Source organism: Sminthopsis crassicaudata, chromosome 1 (assembly GCF_048593235.1).
Source record: "Sminthopsis crassicaudata isolate SCR6 chromosome 1, ASM4859323v1, whole genome shotgun sequence".
Lineage (NCBI taxonomy): Eukaryota > Metazoa > Chordata > Mammalia > Dasyuromorphia > Dasyuridae > Sminthopsis > Sminthopsis crassicaudata.
This window is the reverse complement of record NC_133617.1, coordinates 149,091,842-149,118,331: the sequence shown is the minus strand read 5'-3', so window position 1 is coordinate 149,118,331 and position 26,490 is coordinate 149,091,842. Positions and strand designations below refer to the sequence as shown.

Below are 26,490 nucleotides of genomic sequence, written 5' to 3'. Positions count from 1 at the left end.
AAACCCAGATGGCAGTTTGAGGATGAGTGCTGGATTTTGGAGTCAAGGAACCAGTGTCTCTTGACTCCACCCTTCAAGATATCTGAGTGATTTTGGACAAGGCACTTAATTTCCTTGGGCCTTAGTTTTATTATGAGAAAGAAGAGGGAGCTACTAGATGATCTTTAAAATACCTTTTGCTGTGCTTCTGTGATCCTTCTACATAAAGTAGGCAGCCACAAAAACATAAAATATTGACCCATATGTTTGCTTTCTCAGAGGTGTGAAGTTTTTATGGGAAGAATCTCTGTATTTTTGAGAGCATCATCAAGGAAACTCTGAATAGGAAATAAGCAGCTTTTATGATAATTTTTCATAGTAATTTACCTAATTGAGAGGAATAGTTCTAAAAATAATTTGGATTTTGAAAAGATGGTGGAATAGGTCAGAAAATTTCGGCTCTACAGATTTCCTCTACAGAAAAAGACAAACATTGTCTCAGAGGGAATGGAGAACAGCAGAAATAAATATAAGTCAAGGTAAAGCAGTTATTCTCCTAATACAACCTAGGAAGACCCCAGGAAAGACTTGATCTTCAGGGGACAGAGATTTGGTCTGAATAAAATACAAACATCTGTGGACCAACTCTAAAGAATTAATAAACAACAAGACCTGGAGACAACTGGGGTTGGGAGATAGTCTTAGCCTTAGAAATTTTTCATGTCATGGACCGCATGGGGATTTGACAGCTGAGTAGAAAACTGAAGGACCTTCCATTCTTGAAGAATACCAAACACAGCTGTGCTGACCAGATGTGTCCTGGGACGGGCTACTACTGTTGAGAAGTTATCACATACCTGGTAAATGCAGTAGTAGAAAGACAGGGATCCTACTATGTGTAGGCACTTGCGAGAGAGCAGAGTCCCTGTTTCATTGCCCAAAAAAAGAGAGGATGATTGTGAATTGCAGTCACTGGAAGGACCAGAGAGAGTAAAATCATTTGTTGGACAGCTGCTGGAGAGGAGGGGAATGGGTGGGTCTAATTGAGGCTTAGAAGTAAAGAAGAGAGCCCAAGATTGAGCCTCAGGACAGATCTCAGAAAATAACAGTAAAAAGGACCTGAGATAAGGGAGGGAGGAATGGATTGATTAAGGTGTAGGAGGGCAGGGTAACAGAAGTAATGCAGAGGAGTGAGGAGGGATAGGAATAGAATGAGAAGGATAGTGAGGAAAAATAGGAGGAAAACAAGCAATTATAGCTTAGGCAGTGAATGGGAAGAATTTAACCATAAAATGGAAACTGATAGATTAAAAATTAGAATTCAACAAATCTTGTTTTTAGGAAATGCTGTAAAAATGAGAGGCACACAAAATAAAGGTGAGAAGTAGTATTTATTATGTAAAAAAATTGGATAGAAATCATGATTACAGACAAAGTTAAACCTTTAATTATTTTTAAATTAAAATTTTCTTGCAAAAGTAAAATCTATGCAGCCAAGAATAGAAGGAATGCAGAAAGTTATGTGTGTGGGGGTGGGGTGGGTGGAGATGGAATCTTTCAGAGACAATCAGATAGAATTAGGTTGGAATATTGCTGTGGTGTAGGAAATGATGAGCTGGTTGACTTAGAAAAGAATGGAAAGATTTGGACATATGAAAGAAGATGCTATCTACCTTCGGAGAAACAAGATAAGTGGTAACAAGCACAGTATGGTGTGTGTGTGCGTGTGTGTGTGTGTGTGTGTGTGTGTGTGTGGTGTGTGTGTGTGTGTGTGTGTGGTGTGTGTACGTATGAATGTATGTGTGTGTGTATATATGTGCATGTTTACAGATAGGTATATACTTATATCAACTCTTAATTATTGCTTTTTTGAGATGGAAGGGGAAAAATAAAGTAAAAAGTGCATAATAGAAAACAAACAAAAATCCACAAGGAAGCAAAGAAAAGCTAGTTTTGAAAACAATGTATTTATATAGATTTTATTGAAATAAAAGTTTATTGTTTTATATTGAATCTTTTCTTCTGTTCACATAGAAATATATTTTTCTTATTATGTATTTGTTTAAAATAAATTTTAAAATTTTTTTAAAAAAAGAAAAGTAATTGAAATAAAATAGAGAAATTTGTTGTAAACACTTAAAGAATTTTAAACACTAAAAAATAAAAAACCCAAAATAACTTTTCTTTGTTGATTTTAAAATTGTGTTTGAGGGCATCTAGATAGTGCAGTGGATAAAGTGCCAGTTTTGGAGTTGGAAACACTTCATCTTCATAAGTTCAGATCTTTCCCAAAACAGTAAACTAGGTATGTGACACCCTGATCAAGTCACTTAACCTGGTTTTCCTCTATTTCCTCATCTGTAAAATGAGTTAGAGAAGGAAATTGAAAACCACTCCAAAATCTTTATCAAGAATCTTCCCTAAATGGGGCTTGAAGACTTGGATACAACTGAATAGCAATAAAAAAATGACTCACTACAGCAAAATGTAGCTTTTAATATTCTTTTTAAACAAATTTGTTTCTTCATGTATATGTTAAAATGATACTTCCACATCTATAGAAGTTGTTGGGCTTGAGGCCCTACCCTCTATAAGATAAAAGCCAAGAAGCGTTTCCTTTATGTTTCCCCAAGCTACCCAGTAGGTCCCATGTACAATGTGACATTGTCCTGCTTGCAGAGAACTCCTGAGTATCTTACCTCATCATTACCAATAGGAAAGCCAAATTACTGGAGCAGAGGAGCAGGGGAGCAGGGTACCTAGAACAGAACAGATACTTTGTGAATGCATGGTGATTAATTCACTTTAGCAAAAGATTTGAATCTTGAGCTGTTCTCTAAGTCAACGAAGATATAAGGGGACATAATAGTAACATGGATTCAGAACTGGTTAATGGCTGGACCACAATTTAAGCATGCTCGGTGTGGGTTTATTTTGGGTGACGAGACTAGACATGTAATTTCATTAGTATAGGAAAATTTCAAAGCAGATACTCCTTCTACCAATACATATCAACACTTGTGCAATTTAAAGTCTTATAGAAATACCCTGGGTCAGAACTATATTAAAATATAATTGGGAAATATTTAACAAAATAAAAAAAAAATAGGAGCAACTAGGTGACACAGTGAATAGAGCACCAACCCTGAAGTCAGGAGGACCAGAGTTCAAATCTGGCCTCAGACACTTAACATGTCCTACCTGTGTGACCTGGGCAAGTCACTTAATCCTGACTGTACTCAGCAAAAACAAAAACAAAAACAAAAAAAAAAAAACTGTTAATATGTGGCTTTCTAAATGGTCAGTGTGGTCTGTCATCAGAGAGATAAAGGTTATAGCCATTCCTGACCTGGAGCTGAGAGGATATTTGACTTATTCACCATAAGTTACATAGCCAGCATGTGCCACTTGAACCTAGTTTTTCCTGACTGCAAGCCCCATTGTTGTACTGTGCTTGGGAAACTATCTGGTCATACCTTTCATTTCACAGTGAGGAAACTAAGGCCAAGGGAAAGTGACTTGCCTAGGTTAAAATAACCTCCTTACAATCAGGATATAAGGACAAACCCCTCTTTCTCTATATTCAGTATCATTTTTATAATTAAATGATACCGAAACACTTAAATGTGAAGTGTTTAGTTAGAGCTGTGCCCAGCATATAGTAGGAATTTAGTAAATGTGTGTTCCCTTTCTCCCCATCTCTCTTCCATGCATTTTATAAACTGGGCAATGCTTTCAGTGACCTTAAATGCCTCACTATCATACGAGCGCATCTCTTTACGATCCGTTTTCTTCAGGTAATGCTGTATGCTTCTAAATCATGGAACCCCATAGATTGGAAAAAAACAGTGACAAGTTGCCTAAAGGACAATAAACAGGTGCATTATAAGTGTGGCTAGTATGACACTTTCCAGCTTTTCTAGAAATAGGCTAGAGATATTCCTTGAGTAGGGCCATCTCCAGCTGGGAGACCAGCAAGCAAGCATGTAAACTAATGAAATCACAGGGCACCAGAGTATAAAACTAAAATATCTTTGTTCTGTTTTCCTCTTTCCTCTTGTTTTTGGACATTAAAGATAGCAGTACTGTCAGGTGGCTTCTGACTCGCCGCCTGTTCTTGGTGGATACCTTAAGTGGACGAGAGAGCGACTTAGAGAATCGGCCAAGAGTAATTCGAATTGCCAGCAAATTAACCATGAGGTGAATAAATGTCTAATACCTTGGTCTTGGCTATGGGATATGTAGCATGAGAAGCAGTGCCTAGCTGTCTCAGAGAATATGGGTAATAAAGTTTATAGCTTCAGGTGTCTATATAGCTCAATACAGAGTAAGGCATTGAAATTGAAAGTCTAACACCAGTAAGTTTAATGATTTCTTGGTTACCAATCAGATTTGGTAGAATGGGATTAATTATTGGAGCAGGGCTATGAAGAGGTATAATTTTATTCAAAAGAAGTCTAATAGAATGGAGAGATAATTATAAGATCCACAAACCTCAACACCTAAAAATGCCAGAAACATAACTAATTTGTATCTCCCATAGGAGTGTAGTATCAGAGACCGCAAGACCTAGGTTTCACTCTTGTATCTAACACACATTGGCAAGTCACTTAACTTCTTTCACTTCTCTAGACAATTCTCCACGATTATCATTTGCAGAGAAGGTGCCACCTGTATTGGCAGAGAGGGTTTCTTACCTGGGAAATCATAGATCTAGTCCCTATCCCAGTGGTCCATAGCACCTATTGGCATATACCAAATGTAATAGGTGCCTAATAAATGTTAATTGTATAACTGAATGAGTTACACTATTTAGGTGCATAATTAGATTGCCCCCAAAGATGGAGACTATGGACTAGGGCTTTGCAAATACATATGATCAAACTAGAAATTGCTAAAAATCTGCTTTTTAAAAAATTGGCTATGATAAATGATAAAGTATTAACTTTTTTACTGACTGATTTGTCATTTATCAGGTAGAAAGGAACTATGTAAATTATTATTCTTTACCTAATCTGACCAACAAGAAAAAAACAGTTGGCAATATGAAAGTGATAGGAACTTTTGGGAAAAATGATCATGTCATCTTGAGATTCATATTTGCAAAGTGGAACATTGGGGATAATTAGCCCAATATCCTAGACTCTTGAACAACGAGTGCTAAAAAATTAAGAGAAGGACTAGTAATAATCCTGGAAATTCTTAAAAGATATGACTCTCAAGAATGTGAGATGAAATTCCAAGCACAAATAATGCTTAAGAGAAAAAAAGGGTAGAAAGATCAAAAAAAAAAAAAAAAAAAGAGGGACTATATGATGAACTCATTTTAAAATGACATAAAAAAAAAAGATGGAAGGAGAGGCACTGGAATAAATATAGGAGAACAATTAATCCTATCAAGAAAAGTCCAGAATGAGAAGGTCACAAATAATAACAACAACAAAACACCCTTCCCACAAACTGAAAATAACAACCGGAGCTTTAAAAAAAATCTGTGGAACAGAAGGATCAAGGGAATGACCCATTTTTTGAAGATGACGGTATAATGACAAAAGGAAGATGGAACTATTTAACTTTAAACTCCATCTTCTCTAGAAAGTATTCTTCAAACTGGAAAATGGGGAATATAGGTATATAAAAGAAATTGAATTCTGCACCAGGTAAAGAGCTAAAATGAGAGCATTTCACTTCAAATGAATCTCAAGGACCAAATGAAGTCCTGCATAAATAATAAAAATGTTAGATTTAAGGGAAAATCATAAATATAGTGTATTCTTTGTGAATCAAATAATGAAATATGAACTAGACAATGATAGATTTTTTTTGTTAGTATAACTACACTCAAAAGTTTATTGCCCAATTGATTAATGGAAATAATGAAATTCTAGTAATTTATCAATGACTTGGATAAAAACATCGTATCCATGAATTTGAAATCCCTAGGTGCTTCAAAATTAGGAAGAGGTAATAGAATAGGTCAAATTAAAGGTTCAAAATTATAAATCATCTTGTTAGGCTAGAATGCTAAGTTGAAACCAGCATAATGAAATTTAATTGGAATAAAGAAGATAAGTCTAGAGTTAGGTTCCAAAAATAAGTTCCATGAGTATGAGATGGGGAAATATTACTTACATAAAAAGAAACTCAAAGTCTTAGTTGACCACATACATAAAATAAAGCAAAAGAATGAAATAGTACATCAAATGAAATTAGCATATGAGGCAACTTTGCAAACCTTAGAGCATTACATATTATTAATTATTATATAATATAATTATAAATCATACAATATTATATATTATGGTTAATATATTATTTAATAATAATATTTATAATATTATCATTTTGTTACATTAATAAAAGTAGTATTTAGTTTATGGGAAGTCATAGCACCAGTGTAATCTCCCATAATCAAATTGTATCCAGAGGATTATGTGCCACATCTTAGGAAGGTCATTGACCACATACATTTACACACGAAGTTAGCCAGGATAGTATGGGGTCTGCAATTCATGTCATAAGTCATTGTTGTATAGTAATTATATGGCTTAGCCATATGAAGTAGTTTGAAGAAATAGAGGATGTTTAGCCTGCATAAGGAAAGACATAATACCCATCTTCAAATACTTGAAAGGCTATCACATAAAATATAAAGTAGACTTTCTTTTTTGCTTTAAGTTGCAAAACTAACACTGCTAGGTAGAAGTTACAAGGAGTTGGATTTTAACATTAAAAAGGAAGAGTACTTTCTAAATAGAGTGGTCTAAATAGAGTAGAATGAGGTGTCTCTTTGTAGTGAATTCCCTCTCACTGGGGAAGATCTTGAGTCGAGAATGAAATTGAAGAAATTTCTGTATTGGGTGGATGATTGCTTTACACTTTTAAATAAAGTTCCTTCCAACTCTAAAATACTTTGAAATAGTCTGATGAATAATTTTGAAATAATCTTACCAGGAACCTAGGTGATAATAACAAATAAGAGCACTGGATCTTTAGTCAGTAATATCTGAGTTTTATTTTGTGTTTTGTCCCCTTATATATTTATCAATTATAATTTTTTTTTCTTTTAAACAGTATTTGCCTTGTACCCAACACCAGAAGTGGAAACATTTATCCGCCTCTAATTACTGTTGCATATGAGGACATTGAAATTGAGAATCCCAATAGCCAGTCTGTGATGGTGAGTTCTTAAGTTTATCTCTCCTATCAAATGTGTTTCTAACTTGCACAGTGCATTAATATTGGATTTGAAATCAGGAAGACTTGAGTTCAAATCCATCCTCAGAAACTGTGTTGCCCTACATAAGACATTTAATTCCTTAGCCTCAATTTCCTTATTTGTAGAATGAGAATTCTACAATAGCACCTACCTCCCATGATTGTTTCAAGGAGATGTAGTAATAGCTTTAAAGTGCTTTGCAAATCTTAAGTGAACTGCATAAATGCTGGCTATTATTCTTATGGCAGAAAACTTATGTCTTTTTTCAAGCTTCAAACAGGTACAAATATAGGTGAATTTGTATAAGTATGTATACAAATATAGTTCTTGAACTTTTGTTCTCAGTATCCCTTTATTCTACTAAAAACTATAGAGGATTTGTCTATCCAGAGAGTTTTTGTTTATGTGGATATATTTATAGATATTTACCATATTTTCATGGTAATTTTTTAGTTTTACCATTAAATTACTTATAATTATTACAGTGGTATATATTAATTTTATATATATATAACTTATTAAATTAAGTTTATCATATTTGCCATATTTTGAATTTCTAGATCCTTTTCACACTGATAGAACCACTGATCTGTACTATTTGTGGGAAGTAGTGCTATTCCTTGTCTTGGTCTTTTGCTCAGTTTTTTATGACTTTTTATGTTGGTTCACTGCTTGTCTGGATCCTGTTCCTCCAACTCTAGACCAGAAATAAATGGAATATTCTCTGAGACTAACACATAAATAATCTAAAGTGTGGTATACTTCTTTCCCTCATCTTCCTTTCTCTTCTTTTTTTTTCCTGTTTACTCTTCAATTTCTTTTTTTTAATCATTTAAATTCATATTCTAATTGGGGAAGTTGAGTATAGAAGTACTTAGGCTTTTTGGCTTAAAAATCTTTTTCTGGTGACTTGGATCTTTCATTTGAATTTTGAACAGGACCCCAAGCTCAAATGGTGCTGTACTAAGCCCTTTACAAGCATCATCTTTATCATTCACAACAGCCATGAAATGGAGGTGCTATTATTATAATCCTTATTTTATAGATGAGGAAATGAGGCAAACAGAGATCAAATGATTTGACCAAGCTCACATAGCACATTTGAATTCAGATTTTTCTGATTCCAGGCCCAGAGCTTAATCCATTATACTACCAGCTGTCTATGTCAACATATCAACTATATTAGCATTTTGGTTATATATGTAGTGATAATCATTTTATTCAGATTTATATGTATATTCATAAGTGCCATATATTTTTCTGATGTTAGAAAACATCAAGATGAAAAAAATCAACATGTTTTACATAATTAGTTAAATTAATTTTGTGATTTTTTTTTTAATATCAGGTTTCTTTCTCAGTCAGATATGAAATGAACCAAGAAGAAGCACATACCCAAACTAATGTGAGTTAATATTACTTTGTCATAATTCTTGGGAGTTTTTTGGAGGGTGTTATAAAAAAGATTATCTAAGCTCTAAAAATCATAACTTTTTTTTTTCTTTTAGATTGCATTGGGTGTATTGGGGGGGCTGGCAGTTTTATGGTCTCTTTTAAAGACTGCAGGATGGAAGAGACGCATAGGAAGTCCTATGATTGACTTGCAGGTATAAAATTTTTTTGTTTTAGAAATGTTATATTCTTGTAAAGATAAATCTTTTTTAACAATCATTTTCCAGGCAGCTAGAAGAGGGTGAAGATATAACTTAATAAGTTATAAATGCTTTAAGACCAGGAATTTTGTTAGCTTATTTTTATATCTCCTCCAGGTCAAAGTATAGTAGAGCACACATACTATGCACTTGAATTTTAAGAAATGAATATATAAATGAGAGAATATATGACTTGGGACTTGGCATACCTACCAGAAAATAAAAAAGCAAGATTTTCATACTAACTTGGATTTTGTTTCTTTTATAATGGATTTGAATTGAAATTGGTGCTATTCCTGATCTCAGTACTCTTAGTTTATACCTTAAGTATTTACTGATAGTATAATTATTTTGTTCTTTTATTTATTAGGATTACCTTGGTCTGGACCTTGACAGGACCTTAACTAGCTTCCATTGTGGTGAAAGTAGAGAATAAAAATGAGACTAGGTATTTTATTTTATGTTGAACTAGCCTATATTAGTAAAGGTGGTTGTAGTATAGAAAGAATTTAATAAATTATAGTAGGAAGTCTTCAGCTAAGGAATGAAGTATTAAATTTTTTTTTTCAAATTGGTCATTTTGAAGTTGGAATCCATTTTTTCACAGAAGCAATGTTGTAAGGGGTGATCTGATTTTAGAACCACTACTTCTCATCCTCTGAGAGCCCATTTAAACTAAGATGTGCTTCTACTAATCCTTCCTTGATATCTCATTAAACTACTTCTGGATGATGTAGTGAATTAGCCCTAAAACCAGGTAGATCTGAAAGTGCCTCAGGCACTTAACACTTACTAGATGTGTGACCCTAGGCAAATCACTAACCCCCAATTGCCTCCTGAGGAAAAAACAAAAAACAAAAAACTAAAGGTATCTTATTGAAGAGTGAAAGATTAACTTTTTAATTTCCTAATAGTCTGGGGGCAGCTAGGTGGCAAAGTGGATAGAGCACCATTCTTGAATTCAGGAGGACCCGAGTTCAAATGTGGTCTCAGACACTTAACACTTCCTAGCTGTGTGACCCTGGGCAAGTCACTTAACCCCAGCCTCAGGGGGGAAAAAAATTTTCTATAGTCTTGAAAGGCTTTGAGTTATGATCCCAATGATTATGATTGCCTTCTGGTGGATCAGCCTGTTAAGGTTAGAGTACTTGCCCTGGTTCACTGCAGAAGGAAGGCCATCTGTATATGTTGTAAGAGTACAACATTCTGTATCAGCAGAGGGAATATCTGTGCCAAAAAATGCATGGTTCCTTGATTACTGAAATACAGTTCTCTAGAACATAGTTTCATTTTAGGATGCTAGAAACACATCATCTGCAGATACATCCCTGGTAGCTGGAAAACAGATTACTCTCCTTGTTTCTCCCACTCATATTACTTCTCTCTTGCTAAGAAGTAGGGACTCCTTTGTATCTAGGCTGCTAGTAATGGTTCATATGGCCTATATCAGGGACTCACAGAGGGTTGGGAGAGGCAGGGTCCTGGGAGAGGAAAGGAGTTCTAGATGGAAGCTGGAGGGAAAAAGAGAAATAAGGAAATTTGTTCAGCAACTTCTGGGAGAAGAGAGTCTTAGTAGCAATATGACTAGAACAACTGTTCCTTCTTAAAGAATATAAACTTCTTTTCTTTTCTTCCCTTTCCATCTTCTTTTCTTCTCTCTCCTCTACCCTTTCTTTTTCTTGCCCTCTCTCATCTTCTCTCTTTTAGCTTCTGGAGGCAGTTAAGTGGTACAGAAAATAAAGCTCTGTTTTGGGATCAGAAAATTCAGATCTATCCTCAGATGCTTAATAGTTAGTTAGGTAATTGTGGCCAAGGTACTTAAACTTTGCTTCAGTTTCCTTATCTGTACAATGGGAATAATAATATCACCCACCCTCCCAGAGCTCTGATGAGAATTAAAAATGAGATATTTGTAAAGCACTTCGCACGGCCTGGCATTTAGAAGGCACTTTTTCCTTTCTTTCCCTCGGCCTCCTCTCTCTCTCCCTCCTCTAACTCCTTTCTGTCTCTCTTCTCTCTTCTTTCTTTTCTCTTTGTTTTTCACTTCCTTTCTCTCATTTTTCTCCATTCCCTCTTTGTCCTTACACAATCTGGCTCATTTTTACATTCCTGGATTTATTTCCAGCTATTCTGTTTCATATTCTGTGTGTCTCAGCCAAAATGGCCAGGTCATGTTGTCCAGACGTCATATTCTACTTCTTGCTTCTAGCCTGTTTTTGTATAGATTGTCTCACAGTTGCCATGTTTTCCCCCTTCATTTTCTGTTTTGAAGTTCCCAAATCTCGTGCCATTTCCTATGAGGGGCCTTCCCTGCTTCCCTATTGTTAGGGTTTCCCTTGACAAGCTACTTAAAATTGACATTGTAGTTAGCTGTATATTCAATTATCCATATCCATGTTGTTCTCTTCTTCCCAATTCTAAGAGAAATATAACCTCCTTGAAGACAGGATTGTTTTGTTTTTGTCTTTGTATCTTTGATGCTTGCACAAGGGAGGTATTTAATAAATGTTGAATTGAATTAAGGGATGTATGTAAGGTAGATGAGCATAAGGGTAAACATATAAACATAGTGAATATTTTGTTTCTCAAAATGGTGATATGATTAGATTGAAGCTTATTACTACATGTTTGTTTAAATATAATTTAATATTTTCAATAACTGTATTTTTTTAATAATTACAGACAGTTATGAAGTTCTTGGTGTACTATGCTGGAGATCTAGCTAATGTTTTCTTTATCATCACTATGGGAACAGGTCTTTACTGGCTGATTTTTTTCAAAGTAAGTAAGATTTTTATATCATACTTAACCTGAATGCTCTCAGAGTAACATTGTTTAGCTATATTTATAAATTATTCTTTTCCTCCTTTTTTGGCTCAAGCATGCTCAGAGAATTGTATGATGCAATTCAAGAATGTGTCATTTTTTCCTTCTTTTTTAGTTGCACTGAATATATGTTATACTTAGTGTCAAAGAAGGTAAGAACATGTTTTTTAATAGCCTCACAATCTTCCTTTATAGGCACAGAAGTCTGTCTCTGTTTTATTACCGATGTTAAGCCAGGAAGAAAGTTTCGTCACTTATGTGGGGTGTGCTTTTGCTTTAAAGGTAAGTTTAATATATATATATATATATATATATATATATATATACATATATATATATATATATATATATATTTTTTTTTTTTTTTTCTGGAGTCCAGATCCCCTTGCCTCACCAATAGATTTCCAACAACAATTCCGTCACTCATCTTCGTGAGTTTTCTAGAACAATGAAAAATGAAATGTCTTGCCTAAGTTCCCTCAGCTAGTGTGTGTCTTGTCTGGAATTGGAACTGAGACCTTTCCTACTCTGAAGCTGACTTTCTAGCCTCCTTGTCACATGGTCCTTTTTGAAGATAAGATTTCTAAGAACATGGTGTCTAATTTTAAGTAAAGGGACTTATTGGATTGTGGTAATAGAGAAAAGTGATAGACTTGGACATTGGACTCAAGATTTCATTGATATGGAAAGCTCAAGTGTAAGGAAATACTAAGGCAAACTATTATCTTCTCTTCAAATTTAAACCAAAAAACTTTAAAAGAAAAATTTCCTTCATTTGTCATAAATATAAAGATCTTTTTTACAAAAATGTTTTAAATACTTTTTAAAAGAAGCCACAAAAGTAGTTCAAATGGATATAGTTATATCATATGGTTTATATGTTGTCTGATGCACTTATTCATGAATCCTCTTGGAACAAAATTTCTCTAAAGTAAAATCTAAGTTAAAAAATACATACAAAAACATGTTATGAGTAATATGAAATATTACATAGTATGCATTCTTAGCTAAGCATGATATCAATACCATTTATTTTTATACTTAGTTAAAGTTATGGAAGTCAGACTAGGCTAACACATAAAATGTCAAAAATTCATTTTCTCGATCCTGAGTAATGCATTCTTCCTGACATCCCTTTTGTGCTTTAGTTGCCAGCTTTCCACTTGCCTTCTTTGGTTTCCTTCCTTTTTCAAAACAAGAAATAATACAATATTATTCATTTCTCACTCATCCTTTTCTTTTTTAAAATAATAAATAAATTGCCTCTATCTTTTTAAATATCTCTGTCATTTCTCCAGTTATTCCCATTTTACCCTCTTCCATAAAACCCTTCTTTGTAATAAAGTATAATCATACTAAACATACCTCTATATTGACTATGACTGATAATAGTAATCTACTACATCTTCATCAAAAAGTGGGAGGCATGTCTTACCTCTTAGTCTTGTGAATAAGTAAAATCCTCTCGATTTATTTATTTCATTTAAAACTTGATCATTCTTCCTCTTGGATGCTCTGACTTCCCAAGGCATTTGTGACACTGCTCTTTCCTGTTTTTCCTCCTACTTGGCTGACCATTCTTTCTTAGGCTTCTTTTTAGGATCATCATCTAATTCTCACATTCCTTCCCTTCACCTTAAAGAATGAGAAACACAGCTCTGCTTGTGTCTCTAGACTTTTCTCATGTTTTAGTTCTTTCATCAGTTCCCATAATAATTTATCATCTTTATGCAGATGGCTCCTAAATCTACATATCAATCCACAAACTTTTATAGTATTTCTATTACACTGTAGGTTAAAACTAACTAAGGTAAAAAAAAAAAAAAATGAAATGAAAGTACCTATCTTCAAAGAGCTTACATTCTGTCTTAGGGAAGCTATACATTGTTCCCTCCTGAACTCTAATCCACATTACCAGCACTACCTATTAAGCATATCTACTTAGTGTCTAACAGGTATCTCCAGTTTGTTATATCCAAAAGACAGTCCGTTATCATTCTTCCTAATCTTTCTGACCTTCCTCCCTCCTACCTTCCCTTCCTCCCTTCCTTCTTTCTTCCCTTCCTCCCTTTCTTTCTTTCTCTGTTCCTTCTTTTCTCCCATCTTCCCTCTCATCCTTCCATCCTTCTGTACTTTTTTCCTTCCATCCTTCTTCCCATCTTCCCTTTCATCCTTCTTTCCATCCTTCCATTGCATTGATCCTTCTCTTCTTCCTTCTTCTTTTCCTCCTCCTCCTCTCTCTCTCTCTCGTGGATGCATTACAAAATTTATAAATACTTATAAATAACATTTATAAATACTTGTGTATATTTAGTCAACCAAAAATCAAACCTCAGTTTAAGCCACTGTGTATATAAATATATATAAAATATATAAACAAAAATGCTTGTAGGCTTCTTTATCATGAGGAAAAATATGATATTAAGCTATATTGTATACCAACTATCAGCACTTTATAGCACTTATTTTATTCATTTACTTTTTTGTTTTGTTTTTTAGAATTTTAATATTTTAACTTAATTGTAAAATTTTTAAATTTATTAAAATTTTGAATTCCAAATTTTTTCTCTTTGTATCCTTGCCTCCCTCATTGAGAAAGTAACCAATTTGATATAGATTATACATATGCATTCATTCAAAATGTTTCCATATTAGTCATGTTATGAAAGAAAACACCGGCCAAAGGGAAAAAAAACTCTAAGAAAAAGAAACTGAAAAAATTAGTATGTTTCAATCTACATTTAGATTCCCATCTTTCTTTGGAGATGGATAGAATTTTTCATCATAGTTCCTTCAAAATTATCTTGGATCACTGTATTGTTGAAAATAGCTAAATCATTCACAGTTGATTATCACAAAATGTTGTTATTATGGTGTACAATTTTCTCCTCATTTTGCTCATTTCACTTTGTACCAGTTTGTATAAGTCTTTCCAAGTTTTTTTAAACAGTCCTGCTTGTCATTTCTTATAGCACAATAGTATTCCATTACAATTATACTCCAAAACTTGTTTATCCATTCTTCTATCTATGACCACCTCCTCAATTTCCAATTATTTGCCACCAAAAAAAGAGCTGCTATAAATGTTTTGTGTAAATAGTGGTATTGCTGGGCCAAAGGATATGCATGATTTTATAGCCATTTGGGGCTACAGTTCCAAATTGCTCTCTGGAATGGTTTAATCAGTTCATGATTCTACCAATGAAACAGTAATTTTTAAAAACACAACTATAGTTGAATATTTGAATATGAAAGCAAAAAAAAATTGCAAGTAATGAGTGTGTTAAGACAATTGTAGTTCTTCACTCATTCACTATTGCATATAAAATCCAGAAGAATACTCACTGGCCTCCATTAAGCAATTCCTTTGACAAAGAGCCTTATCTCTAGGATGATGTTTATCATCCTTGTAAGTTTCTTTGCAGATGGATGAAAGTCTATCAATTCTACCTAATCCATTACTTTATTCTTCTTTTTCTTTAAGGCAATAACTTTTCCAACAAAGATAGCTTTATCTGATGAAAGAAAGCCATTCTCTGTGAAGTTTACTTTAAATTCAGTTATTGGAGTTTCTTTTTCATAAGATTCATAATAAATCAGTATGTCTTCATGCAATACACATTTGATATCTTCTTCATTCTGACCAGGATGAGAAGTAATGACTATAGTTCTACTGTAAGAGTTGATAATAGTTTCTGAAAGCTACACAATGCTTCAGACAATTGGATATCTATATACTTGGAAAAATCCTCATTGTGACATTTAATTTTTTCCAGTCTTTTATTTTTTATTAATTTAATAATTATAACTTTTTTTTTTTACAATACATATGCATGTGTAGTTTTTTACATCATCATCCCTTGCACTCACTTCTGTTCTGAATTTTCCCCTTCTTCCCCCCACCTCCTCCTCCAGAGGCAGTCCCATACATGTTAAATATGTTATAGTATATCCTACATACAATATATGTGTGCAGAAACGAATTTCTTGTTGCACCAGAAGAATTGGATTCTCGCTGTAATATTTAAATATAGTATTATCCTTCTGATCTAAAACAACAATATCTCCCGACTCCTAATCACCATCACAATGGAATTTATCTTGTAACCATGTTTCATTCTCTTGTGAATATAAATTTCCAGAATCTTTTTTTATGCTCTTGGCATTCCATGCAAAGTAATTCAATTTGTTGAACTATTTTAGGTCTTATGAATTCTTATTATCATTGTAGTACTTCTGCAAATTAGATGGCATTCTACAGTTCCTTTCTTTTTTTTCTTTTTTCTTTTTTTTTATTATAGCTCTTTACTTATAAGATAATATGCATAGGTAATTTTACACCATTGACAATTACCAGCCTTTTGCTCCAATTTTTCCCCTCCTTCTCCCCATGCCCTTACCCAGATGGCAGGTTGATCAATACATGTTAAATATGTTAAAGTATAAGTTAAATACAATATATGTATACATGTCCAAACAGTTATTTTGCTGTACAAAAAGAATCAGACTTTGAAATAGTGTACAATTAGCCTGTGAAGGAAATCAGAAATGCAGGTGGATAAAAATAGAGGGATTGGGAATTCTATGTAGTCATCTCCCAGCATTCTTTTGCTGGGTGTAGCTGCTTCAGTTCATTACTGCTCTATTGGAACTGATTTGGTTCATCTCATTATTGAAAATGGTCACATCCATCAGTATTGATCATCAGATAGTATTGTTGAAGTATATAATGATCTCCTGGTCCTGCTCATTTCACTCAGCACCAGTTCATGTAAGTCTCTCCAGGCCTTTCTGAAATCATCTTGTTGGTAATTTCTTATAGAACAATAATATTCCATAACATTCATATGCCCTGAAGCACAATCTTTCTGGGAAGTTCTATTGCCCCAGCTGTGCCCCTCCTGCCGTGCAAATTTGCAGCTGCCCCAGGAAAAGCCCATGCTGCAGATTGGGGCCCTACAGCTGTGCTGTGGTCTGTGCTGAGTCACTTCTGGTTTTGAGTGGGTATAGCTAGGTCTTGTTAGGATCTGGCATTTTTTAGAGTGCCCTTTGCCCTTGGCTCTAATTTCTCTGCTGGTCTGTTGCTTTATAACCAAGGCAGAGCAATCAGTCTATGCCAGAGTCGTCTCTGTAGTTTTCTAGCCGCAGAGGCCAACCCCTTCCCAGGTCCTCTTAGTTTGCTAGCCTCTTCCACCTCCCAGTTTGCGCTGATCTGTGTCGGCCCCTCAGGACAAACTTTTTTCTGACGAACTTCCAAATTATCTTCTGCAGGTGAGTTGTACTTCTAGTCTTAGTGAATTTTGCCAGTCAAGTGCTATTTTTGAGGCTGATTTTAATGATTGGTCCTGAGGTACGAGAGGAGTTTAGAAAGTCCCATGTACCTTCTCCACCATCTTGGTTACAGTTCCTTTCTTAACATTTCCTTTCTTATTATCCTTTGAATCTATCACTAATTACATTATTTTATAAAGCCACTTTTTCCACCATTATATAAATCTTCCTTCTGAGGTCAATAATGACTGATGAATAGCATTTTTACCTCTTTGTTCTCTTTTCATTCTTCTGCCTCATCCAAAAAATATATCAAAGGTATCCGTTGGGGAATCAAAGCAACTACCGAGATCACTCTCTTTAAGGGCTTATTCTCTACCTTTGTCCTCTAAGTCTCTTTTTTTGTATCAGAAAATACTTCATAAGCTTGAGAAATCTGTTTGAACTTATTTAAAGCCTTTAAAATTTTTGTTCTGCTCTCTCTCTCTTCAGACTTAATGTCATTCCCTCTCTAAAACTCTCTTTTTGGGCCAAATTAGCCTATTTGTTGTTTCTCAGTTCCCTAAATTATACCTTTACAAAGGCTATCATCATGCCTAGAATGTACTCCCCTTGACCTCTACTTTTATAATGCTTAGCTTCCTTTAATAAATATTCAGTTTTAAGGTATAGCACTATGAAACCTTTTTTGATTTCTCATTGTCCTCCCCCATTGTTAGTGGACTGCCCCTTTTCTATTTTGTATTTATTCTACTTTTTGTGTTTATTTATCCATAAATATATTATAGCTCTATGTCAGAATTTAAATTTCTTGAAGGTTGGGAGTTTTGTTTTTGTTTTTGTTTTTAATGTGTGAACTTACTACAGTGCCTGTACTTTTTTTTTTTTTTTTTTTTTCGGTCCACACCTGAGGGATTTCCAAGCTGAGGAAACTCTTATCTGCTAATGTAGATCCTCTTTAGCTTAGAGTCTTCACTATCTGAGGCATTCACAGGTTAATTGACTTTCCCAAAGTCACACAGGCATTTTATATCAAGGATAAGTTGTTTTTATGCACCCCATCCACTATGATATAAAGCTTTTCTCCATGGAGTTGTATTAATTCACTAAAGTTAACAATTTGTGCACAGAAGGAAAGCTTATTGAATCAAATTGGATTCCTTGATAGATTTCAGTTATACATAAATGATTTTCAGGATATTACCTCAACTAGTGTTTTGTGTTTTAATCTTTAATAAAACTACAGTTGTGAACTAAACTCACAAAAAAGTCCTATTCTCATGCCCCATTCTGTTGTGGAGGGGACCTTAAATTGTGAAAAATTATGTCCATCCAATTTCTAAGTGGAGGTTTCTAATTGGCTGGAAAAGTGTCACAGATTGACTTGTCATAGATTTTGTTTACTCTCTGAGGACCAGCTTTATAACAGACCTTGAAGAATATTTTAGCCAATGCAACCTATGAAACAGATTAAAATATAAAATAGTTCTTGGGCCTATGAATTCTCTGGTTGGATAGTAATTATGATAGAGTGGTGAGAAAAAAGAATCATAATTTCTGTTAATTATAAGAATCGCAGTTTTTTAGAGTTTCAAAATGATTTTAACTTTTGGTACTTTTAATGTACAATCTCTGATCAGTAACTGAGTCTTCAGACATAACTGTATTAACCTTCTTGCTATGAATGGTATTTATATTGTTTTCAGAAAGGGAAATAGACATTTTCAGGAATTAGTTTCCTAATATATCCAGAGAATACAAGAAATATTATCACCCAGGACATTTGGTCTTCTTTCTAAAAACATTTCACATTTTTAAATATAGACATTTCAAATTGTCTGTCTTCTTCTCTGAATATTCTTTTCCTTAGCTTTAGTTAACCTTTCTCTGTGGATAATTATCAAAATCTTCATCTCTAATCCTTACTTCTTTTCCCACCTTTGGAATCAAATTTCCATAGCTCTTCTTTTTTTTTTTTATTTATAATTTTTTTTCACAGTATATATGCATGAGTAATTTTTTTTATAATATTATCCCTTGTATTTATTTTTCCAAATTATCCCCTCCCTCCCTCTACTCCCTCCCCTTGATGACAGACAATCCCATACATTTTACATATTCCATAGCTCTTCTTGGGTATCCTATTGTAACTCCAACTGACCCTATCCAAAGCCAAATCCATCATCTTTCCTTTCAATCAGTCCTGTCTTCTGCTTTTAAATTCCTTATTTCTGTTAAGAAGTGTCATTACTTCTCTAATTGTCCAATTTTTAAAACCTTTCACCTTTACTGCTTTATTTTTGGTCTCTTACATCATTCAGTTATTGATGACATAATATTTTTGTTACCATATAACTCCGATCCTATGATTCCCTCACATAAACTCCCTGATTCAGATTACTAATTAAAGTCCAAACTCCCAAGTATGGCATCCTTCAGTCTCTCTTCAATCTACCTTTATAGTAATATCTCCCATTTCTCCTTTTATCTATCCTTTGCGCTGGCAAAACCAAGCTACTTATGTTTCCTGAAAATGTTCTATGCTTTCTTACCTCCTTGTTGTTACCTCATGTTTTATCTCCTTCAAAAATCCCAAATCCCTATTCTATCATCTTGCTTCATCATCTATATCTGTAAAAATTATACTCTCCTATCAAGGTCTAACCCAAATGAATTCTGCACTTCTTTCTCCTAATTTCAATTGGCAGTAGGCTTTCTATCTTTTGTGCATCCCTAGAATTTTTATAAAAAATTTTTCCATAGTACTCAATCACATTCAACCTTATATTACAGTTATATTTTTGTGGTTCAATTGCTTAGCCTTTCTGACCTTTTGTGACTTCATGTGGAGTTTTCTTGGCAAAGACAGTGGAGGGTTTGCCTCTTCTTCAGCAGATGAAGGCAAACAGAGGTCAACTGACTTGCCCAGCATTTTACAGCTAATGAATGTTGGAGGTGGTATTTAAACTCAGATCTTCCTGACTCCAGGCCCTGTGCTCTATCTACTGAGCCACCCAGCTACCTCTTTTTAAAGTTATTCCTAAAAATGTCTTATCTCCTTTAGGGCTAGGACTATTTTTTATTTTTCTTTGTATCTCCACTAGTGCTTTGGATTTAATAGATGCTTAATAAATACTGAATTGAATTTAACTGTACCCAAAAAATTAGTAAAGATATATTTACCTGGTATCATATTCAGGCAACTTGTGGTGTTTTACTTGTGTTCCATTAGTCAAATAAGATAATGTGCAAAAAATTATTTGAAAAATCTATTGAGCTATTGTTATTAATAGTGTAAAATCAGCTAAAATAATAATAATTATTCTTTCCTCCTAGACCCCTCAGCCCTACATTCATATGAGGGGATAAAGGAGAGAATTGTTAGCAACTAAGCAAGATGGTCTGTATTGGTTGATGTCCTGTCCTATCTGTCTCTGCCCAGATGTTGAATCAGGACAGTGAAGAACTTGAATTCACTTTAATATTGAAGTCAGACTTTGGGGTGAAGGGTGGGTATTTGTTGGCAGTACTTCCAGTGTCAAGACACAAGACTTGTCAACATGGAGCTCCATTCAAAACTACCAGAGGCCAACCAGTGACTTTGGGAATATAGGTAAAGCATGCCCAGGTAGTTTCTATCTTAGAGAAAGTCTTACAAAACTAAAGCCTTCTTTATATCTGAACTTACACTTGGAACAATATGAGAGCTATCTAAGACAAGACTTTATTGAATCAGGCATCCTTAGAAACGATGTATAAAGCAATTCCTGATTAATCATTTCAGTCATCTATTTCTATTTAATTTGATGAGCTACAACTGCTTTTATATTTACAAAATATTTTGAAAACTTTAAAGTACTATATACATGCTAACTATTATTTATAATTATTATTGTTATCATTGTTATTATTACTGTTGTTAAAATGGTGAACATCTGGATATTCTGAGATTCAGAGAATTCTTCTAAACTAGTGTTTTTAACAGCAACAAATATAATTTAATTCAATTAAATACTTATTGAAAACTTTGTACAAAGCACGTTACCTTTCGTCTTCTTTGAGAATGGAATGATTAGCTACTGTTGAGTTTCCAATTCATTCTTATCCTTCCTATTTTAGGCTGTATCCCTTGTATCCCTTGTATCCCTTGTCAAATATAGAACTGTGCCAGGGCTGCTGCTGCTGCTGCTTCTCCTCCTCCTCCTCCTCCTCCTCCTCCTCCTCCTTCTCCTTCTCCTTCTCCTTCTCCTCCTCCTCCTCCCCCTCCCCCTCTTCTTCCCCCTCCTTCCCCTCCTCCTTCCTTCTTCCTTCTTCCTTCTTTTTCTTTCTTCTTTCTTCTTCCTTCTTTCTTCTTCTTTTTTTTGTCTAAGGTCAGATTTGAATTCAGATCCTCTTGACTTCAGGGCTGGTGCTCTATCCACTGTGCCACTTAGATGCCCTAGCTTTAACTTCTTTATATCATCACTTTTTACCATGAGAAGAGAAGAAAATAGTCATATGAAAAGATGCTTCAAATCATTATTAATCAGAGAAATGAAAATTAAGACAACTCTGAGATACCACTACAAACCTGTCAGATTGGCTAGAATGGCAGGGAAAGGTAATGCAGAATGTTGGAGAGGATGTGGGAAAACAGGGACTGTAATACATTGTTGGTGGAATTGTGAATACATCCAGCCATTCTGGAGAACAATTTGGAATTATCCCCAAAAAGTTATTAAACTGTGCATACCCTTTGATCCAGCAGTGCTACTACTTGGCTTATATCCCAAAGAAATACTAAAGATGGGAAAGGAACCTGTATGTGCCAAAATGTTTGTGGCAGCCCTTTTTGTAGTGCCCAGAAACTGGAAACTACATGGATGCCCATCAATTGGAGAATGGTTGGATAAATTGTGGTATATGAATATTATGGAATATTATTATTCTGTAAGAAATGACCAACAGGATGAATACAGAGAGGCTTGGAGAGACTTACATGAACTGATGCAGAATGAAATGAGCAGGACCAGGATATCATTATGTACTTCAACAACAATTCTATATGATAATCAATTCTGATGGACATGGCTCTCTTCAACAAATGAGATGAACCAAATCAGTTCCAGTAGAGCAGTAATGAACTGAACCAACTACACCTAGGGAAAGAACTCTGGGAGATGACTGAACCACTACATAGAATTCCCAATCCCTCTAATTTTGTCTGCCTGCATTTTAGATTTCCTTCACAGGCTAATTGCACACTATTTCAAAGTCCGATTCTTTTTGTTCAGCAAAACAACTATTTGGACATGTATACAAATATTATATTTAATTTATACTTTAACATATTTAATATGTATTGGTCAACCTGCCATGGGGGGGGGGGAAGGAGAGGAAAAATTAGAACAAAAGTTTGGCAATTGTCAATGTTGTAAAATTACCCATGCATATATCTGGTAAATAAAAACTATTAAAATATAAAAAATAAAATAATAAAAAAAGAAGAGAAGAAAAACCAATCATTTTATGACTATATATAAACATCCATTAATTGTCAGCTTTATTAAGTTCCCAGAAGACAATCTTATTAAAAATCATTTGTGATTGTTACTTGTAATTATAGTATTTTTATTTTATCAGCAGAATGGAATTTGGTTTTTTTTTTCCTATGCATGCAACATGTGTAATAGTTTAGGAGCTGGCTTTGGAGTTAGGTTGAAAGGACCTGAGTTCCACTTCTACCTTAATACTGCCTAGACCAACAGTGTCAAAACAGTCCTTTCAGTCATGTATTAATTTAGAAAACCACATATTAGCATTATCTATGTTCTATTGTATTTTTATTCATTTTGTTAGATATTTCCCTAATTTTTTTAAGCTGACACTAGGTTTGGCATTTCTCACCTAAAAAATTTACATTGGCCTACAAAAATACACTCAGCCCCCTGACATCTCTCTACTAATATGTTACAGAGCAATTGCAGATCTATTTGCATTAGTAGGGGGAGTTTCCTAAATCAAGGAAACCACAAGTATTAATTTTAATGTCCATAACTTGTCTGTATATATGTTTGATTTCATTCACAGACTCTGCAGTTTTTGCACAAGTTTGTATGCCAGGTTACTATAGATATCTTTTTCATTGACTGGGAGAGACCCAAAGGCAAAGTTCTTAAAGCTGTTGAAGGTAATTTAAATAATCATTTGTGCTTATTCATTCTGGGTGCCGAAAGGTTGACCTTACCTTTTGTTTCATCTTTCATAACCAGGTGAAGGAGGCCTACGAAGTGCTGCTGTTCCTGTGAGCATATGGAGGACATATTTTGTAGCAAATGAGTGGAATGAAATTCAAGCTGTGAGAAAAATTAATCCCCTCCTGCAAGTGCTTACTGTTCTCTTCTTTTTGGAGGTACATACAATAACTGATAAAAAGCCATGGTCTATGTTATACCCAATGTTACCTTAATTTGAGTCGTATATAAATATTAACATTTTAAATTTAAAACTTAAGAATGCTCAGTGATTACTATTGTCCTGTAACTATGGCCTAAAGCAGTCTTGTGTTTTGGGTTCTGTTCTTGCTAGCATAAAACCTTTGAAGATAGGAATTCCAGTCAAATGGTTTTCTATCCTATGACTAAAAGTGACCACTTCTTTTTCTGCTAATCTCTGTGATATATATATATATATATATATATATAGTAGTTGCTGGTAGCACAGACAACACTCCCCTTCCTCTGCTATCATTTTTTATTCCAAGATTCTTACCCTCTTCAGGCATATCTGTTTTGAGTTTTTTACTGTCCTGCCTTCCTATTCCATTGTACACTGTGGAATCTCTGCTTTTACTAAGAGACTTCCTTCATTTTCTACTTCCCCTCCTTCTATCTTGCATTCACAGAAATCTAACCTTCTATAAAATACCCTACAGTGCCGAACATCTTCTCCAATACTGAGTGTACCTTCTCTCTAAAAAGGGATGGGGAATCTTCTTTTCTGCCAAGGACTATTTGGAAATTTATAACATCATTCATGGGCCATACAGTTATCAACTTAAAAGAACTCCAAACAGTGGGATGCTGTTGTACCTAACTTTCAGTTCATCATGGCATCATGTTGCTTTGGCAAATGATTTCATGGGCCTTATAAAGCCTGCAAGTCGGACATTGCTCATTTCTGCTCTAAAACATGGCCAACAGGAATACTCTTTGATCTCTGCTATCATCACTCAGCAGCCTCTCTTCCTTTTAAATTTACTCCATTCATCTTTATCTTTATCATCTGGTCCAAATCCTCATCACAGGCATGTACTGGTGTCCAAGAAATATACTAAATCCTCCCCCCCCCCTCTCTCTCTCTCTCTCTCTCTCTCTCTCTCTCTCTCTCTCTCTCTCTCTCTCATGTGTATATATGTGTACACATACATATATTGAGTTGAAGGTTTAGTAAATGAACTAAGAGGCCAGGGTGTTTTAAGGGAATAGTAAAATCTAAACCATAAAAGCCTTTTGTTCTGGAAATAAGTATCTCCAGTATGCCAGTAGAGGTTACTCTTTTCCAAACTTTCCCTCTTCCCTAAGGTACTTTGCATAATTTTTTTATATAAGCTATCTGTGACACCAAAGCTATTCATCTTTGAGTGAGAAGGTTTGGGGAAAAATAATGCTGGCCATGAAGATAACATTTGAGACCTGGCACTTTTACTTGGATTCTAAACAGACCTCTAAGCTTAAATGGCAACAGTGAACAGCCAATCCAGTCACTCCATAGTATATGTTTCAGGTCACCACCATGAAGATATCCTCTGACATGGAAGCCAGAGCATTTATCACCACCACTCTTCCCTGTCCTCTGTGCAAGAATTGCTCAGAAAAATTTTATTACCAATTTCTTCAAGTTGGTCTGACAACAGGCAAGAGGACTCTTACTCTTAGGTCTAACTTTCCAACATTAAAGGAGGACCCACTTTGAAGTTATGATGGGGATGTATCTGATGACCTTTTTGCCCAAAGCGTCTGCCTTCTTGGTCTCCAATCTTGTCCCATCTTGGCCAAAGGTACTCAAACTTTTATATTTTTGTCCTACCCTATTCACTGGTCTCCAGGTAAAGGTTCATTTCTCCACAGTCAAACCTCAATTCTAGTGGTCAGTCAGAGGAACCATCAGGCACACTTTGGTACAGATATATTTTCTATTACCAGGGTGACCAGTTATTCCTCCTGTCCACCATAGAGAGATGCTACAACAACTTGATCTATACTTTGTGCCTCGAACACTATCTTTTATTCAAAATATGTTTTTTCCCTTCATTTTGTTTTATATTGTACAATCCCAATCTGCCTCACCTTTTACTGCAACACTAGTAGTAAATGGAGACTTGGAGGCATCACAAGTCAACTTATATGATACATGACACATACTCAAAGAAGCCTACAACAGTTCTTTGAAGTGGGAGACTAAATCTGATTGATAACCTGGAATCTACCAACTGAGAGACTAACAAAGAAACTGGCAGATGGAACCTTACCTCATTGTTCAAGTAGCAAGGCTAGTTTTCAGATCAACCACAGCTGCTCTGGTCCATACATATTTACCCTGTGTTTCATCAGTCTGTTCTACAGCACATATTCTGCACCACAGAAACCCCATCCACACCCTCAGGACTAATGGATAAAAGAATGAAAGTAATCATTAACATTTACAGATTCAAGGAACATCTCTGGGATTTGGCAGAGAGGGAAGAAGTTTAGTAGGGGAAAGATTCTGGGACCCAGCTTACCATCTTCATTCCTATAGGTAAAGGTTTCTACTGACACTGCCTTACCAAACCCATATGTATGGACAAGGAAGAATTCCTGGGTGGAGAAGGAATATCTTTGGTCCAATAAATTTTACAAATTTTAATGAAGAAATGGACTACTCATAAAGCACTCCAGCTGCTGGGCTCAACTCCCATCGTTTTTATGACAGCTAATGAGAGGAATGACAGCACAAGAAGGTCCTAACTACAGGAGTTTTGATGAAATGAGAAATGGGGGTCATCTAGGTCCTCAAACTTTTTAAATAGGGGGCCAGTTCACTATTCCTCAGACTGTTGGAGGGCCATAGTAAAAACAAAAGCTCACACTCTGTCCCCACCCCTCAGCCCATTTGCTATTACCTGAGGGGCCATCAGGCCACATCTGTCCCTCAGGCCGTAGTTTGAGAACCCCTGATCTAGGTAAATGGCTGGGGCTAAAATTATATTGTTATATTACATTCAATTACATACAATTACAAATTACATTCTTATTCCATGTCATGCACAGCACATCTATTTTCTGGTATTAAACTCTTGGTATAGCCTGAAAACAAAGCAAAACAAAACAAAAACTAAATCTCCCTCTTCCTGTTTCTTTCCACTGTTTGCCCACATTCTTCTATCCCATCTCTCTCTTTGCCTTATTTCTCCTAAATATATCATTATTATTATTATTATTATTATTATTATTATTATTATTATTTGCTGGGGGAATTGGAATCAAGTAACTTGCCCAGGGTCACACCGCCAGGAAGTATTAA

General features: G+C 34.8%; 1 protein-coding gene across 1 annotated transcript in view; it reads left to right on the top strand.

Moving 5' to 3' along the window:
* The window catches only part of TMEM67 (transmembrane protein 67), a 94,313-nt gene that overhangs the window by 44,137 nt on the left and 23,686 nt on the right, over positions 1 to 26,490 (top strand). The window contains exons 13-20 of the mRNA XM_074269542.1: positions 4,056 to 4,179; positions 7,054 to 7,159; positions 8,547 to 8,603; positions 8,707 to 8,805; positions 11,533 to 11,631; positions 11,872 to 11,958; positions 23,017 to 23,116; positions 23,199 to 23,338. Of these exons, the coding sequence (XP_074125643.1) occupies positions 4,056 to 4,179; positions 7,054 to 7,159; positions 8,547 to 8,603; positions 8,707 to 8,805; positions 11,533 to 11,631; positions 11,872 to 11,958; positions 23,017 to 23,116; positions 23,199 to 23,338 (812 nt within the window). The remainder of the gene's footprint in view (positions 1 to 4,055; positions 4,180 to 7,053; positions 7,160 to 8,546; positions 8,604 to 8,706; positions 8,806 to 11,532; positions 11,632 to 11,871; positions 11,959 to 23,016; positions 23,117 to 23,198; positions 23,339 to 26,490) is intronic.